Here is a 12,667-nt window from a genome sequence, read left to right on the forward strand (position 1 = left end):
TCCAAGTCAAGTTCAAGTCATTAAAAAAAAAATTTGAGTAGAGTCCACCATTGATCCGAATCAAATCCAACACTCCAACCACACCATTTGATGGTGGCTGTTTTAGCCCCATTAACATTAGTTTGTTCCTGAACATGACGTATGAACAGGTGAATGTGCATTCTCTTTGTCAGGGAGTGTGAAGTATTCTGTCAGAGATGGTTGGGAGATGGAAGTAAGTGCAGAAGGTGTGTTTATTAATACAGGTGAAGACAGGTAAACAATCCAGAATGGCAGGCAAAATCGTAAAGCGATGAAACAGGCAATAGGTCGAGCAAACAGGCTATCGTAGACTCAGCAGAATCAAAGACAAGAAACAGGAAATCAGGGATCAGGAACCCAACCAAGGAAATAAGGCTCAATAATGCGTCAGCAACGCAACTCAATACTTCGCAAAGTAAGTGTGTTTTCACAGTTTTTATACAGGCATGCTGATTGTGCCTTAATCTTGTGCAGGTGCAAGTCGTTTACAGCGCAAGCGCGAGAGCCCGCTTGGTGCACGCACTGTCCGGAGCATGCCCGAGAGTATCTGATGCACGCGCCAAGGCACACAGGTGTGACACTCTTACACGAAATTCGTACAAAATGAATGTAGATATAAATATCTTATGCTAAATTATGATGGCATGTTACAAAAAATAAAGAAAAAATCTGAGTCCGAGTCTCCAATTTCCGAGTCCTAATGCAGTTAACGTACGAGTCTGAGTCCAAGTCCGAGTCGTCAGTACTCAAGTCTGAGTCGAGTCATGAGCCTTAAAATTTGGGCACGAGTCGGACTCGAGTCCAAGTCCTGGACTTGAGTACTGCAAGCCTGGTTCAACGCGTCTTCCTCTTTCAAAATTATCTCAAAATCTTCCATATTTAACGAAACAAACCTTGTGGCCATGTTTGTTGACAAATTTCCCAACAGTATGGAATAAATTACTTGTAGGTGTTGGATTATCAGAAAATAATCAAAAACAGGTTGTTGTAGTGGAGTTACTGTTACTGTGAAGTTGACGAGTTCCTATAACACAATGCTCTGAAATGTTTTATTCCTCTTATACCACAGCAATTTGCCAACGACTGCAATTTTTATTTAAAAAACAAACAAACAACCCAATATGTTGCATGTATTATTTGTTTAAAGCTATTTTCACTGTTTAATGTAAATTTTTCCATCTAGGTGGCACGGTGGTGCAGTGGTTAGCATTGTCACAGCAAGAAAGTTCCATGTTTGAACCTCACGGCCGACAGGGGCCTTTCTGGATGGAGTTTGCATGTTCTCCCCGTGTCTGCCCAGGTTTCCTCTGGGTGCTCCGGTTTCCCCTACAGTCTAAAGACATGCAGATTAGATAAAATACCCAGCCACTGGGGTTGCACAAGCCAGTACATACTTAGTACCAATCCCAAGCCCGGGTAGACTCGGGTAGGATTATGTCAGGAATGGTATCTGGTCTAAAAACCTATACCAAATAAAATATGTGGATTATAAATTGGGACGGGTGGCACGGTGGTGTAGTGGTTAGCGCTGTCGCCTCACAGCAAGAAGGTCCTGGGTTCGAGCCCCGGGGCCGGCGAGGGCCTTTCTGTGTGGAGTTTGCATGTTCTCCCCGTGTCCGTGTGGGTTTCCTCCGGGTGCTCCGGTTTCCCTCACAGTCCAAAGACATGCAGGTTAGGTTAACTGGTGACTCTAAATTGACCGTAGGTGTGAATGTGAGTGTGAATGGTTGTCTGTGTCTATGTGTCAGCCCTGTGATGACCTGGCGACTTGTCCAGGGTGTACCCCGCCTTTCACCCGTAGTCAGCTGGGATAGGCTCCAGCTTGCCTGCGACCCTGTAGAAGGATAAAGCAGCTAGAGATAATGAGATGAGATAAATTGGGACAGAAGATCTTCTGTGGTGACCCTTAACAAGAGCAGCTGGACGAAGAAGAAAAAGAAGAAGCAGCAGAAGAAGAATGTCAATTGTTCCCTCACCAGCGTCACTTTTTCTCTCTCATGAAGTTAATAAGACAAAACCATACAGCTTGTCGTGTCACTGACAAGTTGAAAGGAGACTCCTTTCTTAAAATGCTAAATAAACATGTCCTCACAAAAAACAGCTATACACACCATTCAAGTCCCTGTATAAAGGTGTTACTACAGAAAAGATAGCCTGTAACCCCGCTATAAAGAACTATTACGAATTTTCACATATGACGAACTAAGTTTGTATCCCCCGCCTTTACTGACCATGAGTCAGAGTCTTAAAAAAAAAATCACTGTGTCACATCCACATGTGTTGGCGCATGGACCACGTACCTCAGATTACAATGCATGCAGTGCCATTAGGACTAATTACAGCACTCTGCACCTGTTCCAGATTAGAGCGCAATCACAGCACGCGCTTATAAGGACTCTCTAAACACACAGTTTAGGCCAAGTATCCGTGCTGTACCTAGTGTCTCACATTACCAAACCTTAGATCTGTGTCTTGCCTTTCTAGTTTTGACTTTGTTTCGTGTATTTGGACTCTGCCTTGTCTTTGCCTCCGCCATTGTGTTTGTGCCTCACATGACCATTGCCCATTTCATGACCCTGCCTTTCATCTCATCTCATCTCATCTCATCTCATTATCTCTAGCCACTTTATCGCAGGCAAGCTGGAGCCTATCCCAGCTGACTACGAGTGAAAGGCGGGGTACACCCTGGACAAGTCGCCAGGTCATCACAGGGCTGACACACAGACACAGACAACCATTCACACTCACATTCACACCTACGGTCAATTTAGTGTCACCAGTTAACCTAACCTGGACTGTGGGGGAAACCGGAGCACCCGGAGGAAACCCACACGGACACGGGGAGAACATGCAAACTCCACACAGAAAGGCCCTCGTCAGCCACGGGGCTCGAACCCGGACCTTCTTGCTGTGAGGCGACAGCGCTAACCACTACACCACCGTGCCGCCGACCCTGCCTTTGTCTTACATTTTTTAACTGTTTGCCTGCCTGCTTGTAAATAAACACACTTCCTACAATTACATCTGTCATTCACCTGCTTACCTGACACACTGAGCCATACGTTCCTCTTCCCACCAGAGGCAAACAATAAGTAATCAAGTCCACAGTCCAGTTAACAATACATGTTTATGCCATAAAACAAAGGCTTAATGAGCCTCACTTTGGTGTCGCTCACTAACAATTATCGAGAACGGTGATCAAAGGATCGACAAAAGGATGAAATGACTGCTGATACCGATAAACTTAACTCCTAGTTAAAGCGTACCGGTGGAGTTTTTATACCCCCCACCACGCCCAGCCCTGCGGCGCGACATAAATGACATCACCGATGATTTGCAATACATGAATGAACTGAATGGTGAAGATTTAGAAAACATAGTAAGCCAGTGCATGGACATTGACAACGATACACCGGTAACCATCATTTTCATAACAGACGAAGAAATCATCGCCTCTGTTCGTGATCCTTTAACTCAGTCAATGAACTGCAATAGTGACTTGGAAGGTGAAATTCGTGATAAGGAGAATGTGCCTAAAAATTCGCATATAACATGAGTATTTGGTGCGACAAGTGGGTCCATTTCAGTATTATGAACTTTTTGGTATAACGAACCATTTGGATGTGACCCAAGGAGTTTGTTATAGCAGGATTGCAGTGTAATGTGTTACATAATACGAGCACATTAATATAAACCTGTGATTTGTCTTGTAGCTGAAACTACTGTCAGGGATGCTGTTCCAGAAAATTAAACACTTTCTGACTAATTTGGATGGAGAATTACAGCTCTGTGGTATACTGTTATTTTCAGCACTGGTGAACAAATCATAAGTTTATAAACTATAGGTCATAAGAATAAAAATACTTAACACTTGTATTAATGCTTGATGTTGCTTTGGTTTAAACCTTTACTCTTTGGAAGAGTCCTATTTTGGTCTGTTTGCACAGTGCCTGACCCCTTGCCTGCTCTTTGGTTTATTTTGATTTCGTGTGTGTGTGTGTGTGTGTGTGTGTGTTCTTTTTTCAATCCATTATACATTCGTATCCACTGCATCAATGTATGTTCAAGGTTTATTACTGGTGCTTTAAAGCTAATATGGCCAACATCTATATAATAAGCAGCAAAGTTTGTTTGTCTTGAGCTAACGTCACCATTTCTTGACGGATTTTCACCAAATATGGCAAGTTGGTCCAGAGATGACCCGGAATTTTGCAGATATCAACAAAATTCATGTATGGGCCCCAGGGAGGTCCCTGGGGGGCACAACATCTACCCACCCCCTCCCTCAATGCCTTTCACGTTACATTTATCAACACAGACTCTCAACAGATCTTCACTAAACTTGGCACGTCAGTACAGGAGATAGCCACAATTTGGCAGAACTCAGAAATTCCATATTTGGGTCCCAGGGGGTCCCCGGTGGGCCCCTGGGTGGCGGATGTTTGGATTTTTGTTTGTCTTGGGTTAACATCACCATTTCTCGATGGATCGTCACCAAACTTGACATGGAAGTCTGGAGGCAACCCAGAATTTTGCAAAACCCGGGCAACACCGGGTAACCTGCTAGTACTGTATAATGGAAGCTTGTAAGCACCAGCTTGGACAAAATTGCTGGCTGTAATTCAAATCACAGGTTTACGAGTACATTAATGCTCTCACGCTATACATTTCTATACATATACAATATATAATTATTTAGACATGCTTTCTGGAAGGAGATGTTTATTTAACATTTCTGGAAGGTGTCTTCAGTGTCAGCACTTTGTACCATTTTTTCCTAGTTGTCTTGAAGAGAAAGAAAAAAGATAAAGTGTAAAGGAGAAACAACTGTTTTTATTCTATCCACATTCACTGGATATGAGCAATCGCATGCTCTGATTGGCTACTCTACTACTAGGCTATCAGCTCATATACCGTGAGTAGAGAAAAACAAAATGGCGGAGCGTGTTTCTGAAACAACCGAGGATGAAATAAAAACTCTACTTGAAAACAAACCCCCCAAAATTATCAAGTATAGAATATAGTTTTTCCTCCCAATATGTCCTGTTCCACACTCCAGCCCAGTCAGTAGCAGTAATGCACCTTTAAGTTGGTTTGCCAACTGCCAAAAAAAATCCTAAAGGAGAAGAAGAAAACTAAAAAAATACAAAAAAACAACAAAATATGGAATAAAAGTATTTGATGGCAAGAGCATATCTTTTATTATTTTTCAAGAATTATTATTATCACATTTTTCACAAATTGCTCCTGTCATTTCGCAGGCTTGTTTACATTCTAAGCAGAAATTATTTTGTTGGATGTTTTGTATAAAGTTTTTATTTACTGAATTTGCAAAAAATAAAAATAAAAATGCTCTGTTTCTCAAAATCCAGTGAATGTGGATAGAATAAAACATTTATTCCACTCAATCTCGTCGTACATAGCTTATAGCCAACTCACCGCTATATCATCAGCTATCAGCTCATGTATGACTCGATTTCGTGGAATAACTGTTAAATAGCTGCTGTAATGTAAGTTCTAACACAAAGTAAATTTTGCAGACGTTCCACAACATTAAATGTAATTAGAAACATTAAAAAATGTATGATGTGGTGTTCAGTAATAAATTGGCCTTGGCCACCATCAAGTCTAGTCTTTCATATTACACGTTTGTATGCCTAATGCAGAGATCAGATTACATGAATTCAGCCCGATTTTACATGAGTTTGTCATGGTCGACAAATTTCCAGTATCAGGCCCAAATATGAGCATCAGGAATGACGAACAGGTCTTGTAGTGTGACCAAAGAACAGCGATGTGGCATCTGGGACGGCTCATGACACCCCAACGAAAAGTCTAGCATGTCAAAATTTTTAGTATTTTCTCACCTAATTTGACAACTCTTATGATGTTTTCCTTGATAGCCACGATTGACAATATCTTGACCCTCCTCCTTGAGGTGGTGTTGTATTGTTGCCAGTGTCCTGATCAATACACGGCAAGAATTTACGTCACTATGATTACTTAATCTGACATGGTGAGCATCATGATAGACAAAAATATTGTGTGGTCCGTTAATGGCGTAAAACACACTTAAAATATATTTCAAACAGAAAGAAAGCTATTGAAGAAAGACTATTTTGGACATTTGACCTTCCTTTTGATCCCATTCAAAACCTAATCAGTTCAGTTCCTGGTTACATCTACAAACCTTCAGCGATCGGCTCTTGAGATATCACACTAAAGATAATTTCAGATAGCGGGTTGGCAGCACAGACTCCCTCCATTGCAAAAATCTTAGCCAAAAAAACAGGGCCTGGAGTTCCTGAACATGAATATGTAACATTTCTATGACAAACAGGAAGGAAGCTATTAAAGAAAAATTATTTTCGACACTTGACCTTGCTGTGACCTTGATCCTGTTTGGATCATTCATTATTTCATTATCTCTAGCCGCTTTATCCTTCTACAGGGTTGCAGGCAAGCTGGAGCCTATCCCAGCTGACTACGGGCGAAAGGCGGGGTACACCCTGGACAAGTCGCCAGGTCATCACAGGGCTGACACATAGACACAGACAACCATTCACACTCACATTCACACCTACGGTCAATTTAGAGTCACCAGTTAACCTAACCTGCATGTCTTTGGACTGTGGGGGAAACCGGAGCACCCGGAGAAAACCCACGCGGACACGGGGAGAACATGCAAACTCCACACAGAAAGGCCCTCGCCGGCCCTGGGGCTCGAACCCAGGACCTTCTTGCTGTGAGGCGACAGCGCTAACCACTACACCACCGTGCCGCCTCTGTTTGGATCATTTCCAAGATTTAATCAGTTCATCTGCTGGCTACAGTGATAATTCCATATAAATCCTATAAACATTTAAGCACTCGTTCTTGAGATATTGTACTACCGAGAATCTCAGATGGATGTACAAACAGAAAGATGGACGGACAACCTGAAAACATAATGCTATAATGGTGGTGGCATAAAAAATTAGAACCATTGGCAGATTGCTGTACAGTAAGAGGAATAAAACACCTAGGAACATTCTGTTATTACAAACAATCAAATGTGTTTCACATCATGTTTTATCATTTAATCAGTTCATCTGCTGGTCATTCATGCTCAGGAATTCAAGACCCCCTTTTTTTGGCTATCATCATCATCATGTGATCAGGAGAAGCCATGGTTTAATGCTTAGAGAAGCAGTTTTGTGACCAAAAGGTCACTAGTTTGATTCCCTAGACCAGCAGGAATGGCTGAAGTACCCTTGAGCAAGACACCTAACCTCCTACTGCTCCCTTTCTCTGGATAAGTGGGTCTGCTAAATGTCATTCATGTAATCGTGCCACATGAGTTGATTCCTCCCTTTTGCAGCTCACCCTGTTGTCCTTTTCTATCTGAAATTTATAGCACCCATACATAAGCTTGAAAGGAATCAATTAGACCCGAAATGAATTGCATTTGCAATTAGAAAAACAAACAAACTAACAAAAAAAAACCCTAACCCCCACCTCCTCTTTTAAAATCACACGTTTGTTGACTGGAGCAGGTGGTACTGAGCAGGATGTTCCTGATAGGGGCGGAGCTTATTTCAGGACAGGAAAGATGTAAACATAACAAAACAAGGACCGAAAAGAAATATACTGCATAAAATATCTTAGAAATGACATATTATTATTATTATTATTATTATTATACGAAAAATACTTATACTAAACATTACAAATTGCACCTTTAATTTTTTATCTATTTTAAAATTGCGCATTTTTTCCTTTTCATATTATAACTTGAATTTGAGAGTGAATTTGTGAGAATTATAGTGCACCGTTATCTGGAGCTGCGTCATTATCCATCATATAAGATCCATACTGACTGATTATAATTATCATCATCATCATCATCATCAAAGCTGAGAAGTTTGATTTATAAATCCAGATTATCACAAAAAGCCATGGTGAGGTTTAGGCTGCCTCATGGCTGCTCTTAGAGACCTTGTAAATCCTGATGAAGGTCATTGTTAGGGTTATGGTGGTTGTGTAAAGTGCTGATTTTCATGGTGACTCACCGCAGCTCTCGCCAGGACACTCAGCATGATTTGAGCTCCAGCACACCTTCCAGGTTTATGGGACGCAACAAAGTCGCTCTGACATTCTGCTCTCCAAGGACGAGCTGAAGTTGTTGTCAAACTTCTCGTGCGTCTCCGCCCTCCATCGGCCAGGAGACCAGAGACCGATGACAGCGGGTTGCCAGATTGAGTCTCACCAAACACTGTTTTGTTTTGTTTTTTAAATTATTATTACATTAGGTTACAATTGATCTTTGTGATAATATAATTCTAGTAATTGTGTTTTATCCTGGCTGGCCTAAAGCTAATGCGCTAATGAGTGCAATCTGGCAACCCTGTTGCACGGTATCTTTATTCTATCCGGCTTATTTCTATAACCTAATAGCCTAATAATAGCTGATCCTTCCAGCAGTTGTCGCCTGCTGGTATTAGAGCATGAAGCCGAAAATCCGAAACCCTACATTCCTGTATTTGACTGAAACCCGAAGGCAAGCGCCCTTGACTGCTAATCCACCAACCCGCTACGCAGTGAGGTTCAAAACAAACACAACAGCACCACCTGGTGGCAGATCAGAGACTTCATCTATTTCAGCTGTTAAACTGAGCCAGAGAGTACGGAAGAGTTTCGCTGCCACACCAGGGGAGGGACCTACAGTATAACGTAATAGCGTGAAAAGTTTATTGTTATAACAATATATTTTTCACGTTGTAACAATATATTTTCACGTTATTACGTGAAACGTTTCACGTTATCACGTGATAATTTGGTATCACGTAATATCGTGATAACTTGAAACTCATGTTTGAATCTATGGCTTGAATGAGGTGTGCAGAGAATAAACTGGGTAATATGGGGAATAAACTGGGTAACATGGGGAATAAACTGGGTAATATGGAGAATAAACTGGCCAATGTGGGGAATAAACTGGGTAATATGGGAAATAAACTGGGTAACATGGGAAATAAACTGGGTAATATGGGGAATAAACTGGGTAATATGGGGAATAAACTGGGTAATATGGAGAATAAACTGGCCAACGTGGGGGATAAACTGGGTAATATGGGGAATAAACTGGGTAACGTGGGGAATAAACTGGGTAACATGGGGAATAAACTGGCCAATGTGGGGGATAAACTGGGTAATATGGGGAATAAACTGGGTAACGTGGGGAATAAACTGGGTAACATGGGGAATAAACTGGGTAATATGGGGAATAAACTGGGTAACATATGGGGAATAAACTGGGTAATATGGGGAATAAACTGGGTAATATGGAGAATAAACTGGCCAATGTGGGGAATAAACTGGGTAATATGGGAAATAAACTGGGTAACATGGGAAATAAACTGGGTAATATGGGGAATAAACTGGGTAATATGGGGAATAAACTGGGTAATATGGAGAATAAACTGGCCAACGTGGGGGATAAACTGGGTAATATGGGGAATAAACTGGGTAACGTGGGGAATAAACTGGGTAACATGGGGAATAAACTGGCCAACGTGGGGGATAAACTGGGTAATATGGGGAATAAACTGGGTAACATGGGGAATAAACTGGGTAACATGGGGAATAAACTGGGTAATATGGGGAATAAACTGGGTAACATATGGGGAATAAACTGGGTAATATGGGGAATAAACTGGGTAATATGGAGAATAAACTGGCCAACGTGGGGAATAAACTGGGTAATATGGGGAATAAACTGGGTAACATGGGGAATAAACTGGGTAACATGGGGAATAAACTGGGTAATATGGGGAATGAACTGGGTAATATGGAGAATAAACTGGCCAATGTGGGGAATAAACTGGGTAATATAGGGAATAAACTGGCCAATGTGGAGAATAAACTGGATAATATGGGGAATAAACTGGGTAATGTGGGGAATAAACTGGGTAATATGGGGAATAAACTGGCCAATGTGGGGAATAAACTGGGTAATATAGGGAATAAACTGGCCAATGTGGAGAATAAACTGGGTAATATGGGGAATAAACTGGGTAATGTGGGAAATAAACTGGGTAATATGGGGAATAAACTGGGTAATATAGGGAATAAACTGGGCAATATGGGGAATAAACTGGGTAATATGGAGAATAAACTGGCCAATGTGGGGAATAAACTGGGTAATATAGGGAATAAACTGGCCAATGTGGAGAATAAACTGGGTAATATGGGGAATAAACTGGGTAATGTGAGGAATAAACTGGGTAATATGGGGAATAAACTGGCCAATGTGCTCCGGTTTCCCCCACAGTCCAAAGACATGCAGGTTAGGTTAACTGGTGACTCTAAATTGACCGTAGGTGTGAATGTGAGTGTGAATGGTTGTCTGTGTCTATGTGTCAGCCCTGTGATGACCTGGCGACTTGTCCAGGGTGTACCCCGCCTTTCGCCCGTAGTCAGCTGGGATAGGCTCCAGCTTGCCTGCGACCCTGTAGAAGGATAAAGCGGCTAGAGATAATGAGATGAGATGAGATGAAACTGGCCAATGTGGGGAATAAACTGGGTAATATAGGGAATAAACTGGCCAATGTGGAGAATAAACTGGGTAATATGGGGAATAAACTGGGTAATATGGGGAATAAACGGTAATATGGGGAATAAACTGGCCAATGTGGAGAATAAACTGGGTAATATGAGGGATAAACTGGGTAATATGGGGAATAAACTGGGTAATGTGGGGAATAAACTGGGTAATGTGGGGAATAAACTGGGTAATATGGGAATAAACTGGGTAATGTGGGGAATAAACTGGGCAATGTGGAGAATAAACTGGGTAATATGGGGAATAAACTGGGTAATGTGGAGAATAAACTGGGTAATGTGGAGAATAAACTGGGTAATATGGGGAATAAACTGGGCAATGGGCGGCACGGTGGTGTAGTAGTTAGCGCTGTCACCTCACAGCAAGAAGGTCCGGGTTCGAGCCCCGTGGCCGGCGAGGGCCTTTCTGGGCGGAGTTTGCATGTTCTCCCCTTGTCCGCGTGGGCTTCCTCTGGGTGCTCCGGTTTCTCCCACAGTCCAAAGACATGCAGGTTAGGTTAACTGGTGACTCTAAATTGACCGTAGGTGTGAATGGTTGTCTGTGTCTATGTGTCAGCCCTGTGATGACCTGGCGACTTGTCCAGGGTGTACCCCGCCTTTCGCCCGTAGTCAGCTGGGATAGGCTCCAGCTTGCCTGCGACCCTGTAGAAGGATAAAGCGGCTAGAGATAATGAGATGAGATGAGAAACTGGGCAATGTGGAGAATAAACTGGGTAATATGGGGAATAAACTGGCCAATGTGGAGAAATAAACTGGGTAATATGGGGAATAAACTTGGTAATATGGGGAATAAACTGGGTAATGTGGGAAATAAACTGAGTAATATGGGGAATAAACTGGGTAATGTGGGGAGTAAATTGGGTAATATGGCTCATTTACATGATTTAATCAAGTTCTGTTTCATGCTTAGGTTGATCTGTGGTAAAGTTGGAAATATATTCACAGATTCAAACTTCCTGGAAACATCTATTGTGTTTTAACGTTGTTAAAACACAATAGATGCCTCTTTCCAATTGTACCAAGGTAGACAACAAACTACAACCAAACTTTAATTAAAACGAGTCGTTCTCCGAGCTGCACTAATAACACTGGTCTCTGTGCAGCCGGCTGTGAGTTGAGTGCACAGGGACCATCTAAAACGTGCAAGGCCGAAAAGAGACGCTACGAAAAGATTCAATAACTTCACTCTTATTCATTGTAGTGTCACCAAAATCACTGCACACATCAACAGTCCCCTGTTAGCGATTTTGGTGACACTACAGTGTGTAACAGTAAAGTTACTGGATATTTTTCCTTATAAAATTCTCCAAAATGATGTAAACTATATTATTCCAAAAATAACTAGTGTAGTATGGTAAACAGGAGACTGCTCAGCCCAAGCATGAAACAGAACTTGTTTAAATCATGTAAATGAGCCATATTGCCCATTTTATTCCCCATATTGCCCATTTTATTCTCCATATTGCCCATTTTATTCCCCATATTGCCCATTTTATTCCCCATATTACCCAGTTTATTCTCCATATTGCCCAGTTTATTCTCCATATTGCCCAGTTTATTCTCCATATTACCCAGCTTATTCTCCATATTACCCAGTTTATTCTCCATATCACCCACTTTATTCCCCATATTACCCAGTTTATTCCCATATTACCCAGCTTTTTCTCCATATTACCCAGTTTATTCTCCATATCACCCACTTTATTCCCCATATTACCCAGTTTTTTTTCCATACTGCCCAGTTTATTCCCCATATTACCCATTTATTCTCCATATTACCCATTTTATTCCCATATTACCCACTTTATTCCCCATATTACCCATTTTATTCCTCCATATTGCCCAGTTTATTCTGCATATTGCCCAGTTTGCTCTCCATATTACCTGCTTTATTCCCCATATTGCCCAGTTTGTTCTCCATATTACCCAGTTTATTCCCACACTGTAAAAAAAGAATAGTCGAGAATACTTGAAATTTCAAAGCAACAGTCTGCATTAAGAATTTTATGTTTTGCCAACGATGTATGCCCATGATAATCCAAAC

At 41.6% G+C, this 12,667-nt stretch overlaps 1 protein-coding gene across 1 annotated transcript in view; it reads right to left on the reverse strand.

Annotated features, from left to right (window-relative positions):
* Positions 1–8,587, reverse strand: part of zgc:154046 (Carnitine O-acetyltransferase-like) — a 42,638-nt gene extending 34,051 nt beyond the window's left edge. Inside the window, exon 1 of the mRNA XM_060931391.1 lies at positions 8,073–8,587. Coding sequence (XP_060787374.1) covers positions 8,073–8,099 — 27 coding nt within the window. The 5' untranslated portion in view covers positions 8,100–8,587. The remainder of the gene's footprint in view (positions 1–8,072) is intronic.
* Between the last annotated feature and the right edge of the window lie 4,080 nt (positions 8,588–12,667).

Source organism: Neoarius graeffei, chromosome 10 (genome assembly GCF_027579695.1).
Source record: "Neoarius graeffei isolate fNeoGra1 chromosome 10, fNeoGra1.pri, whole genome shotgun sequence".
Taxonomy (NCBI): domain Eukaryota; kingdom Metazoa; phylum Chordata; class Actinopteri; order Siluriformes; family Ariidae; genus Neoarius; species Neoarius graeffei.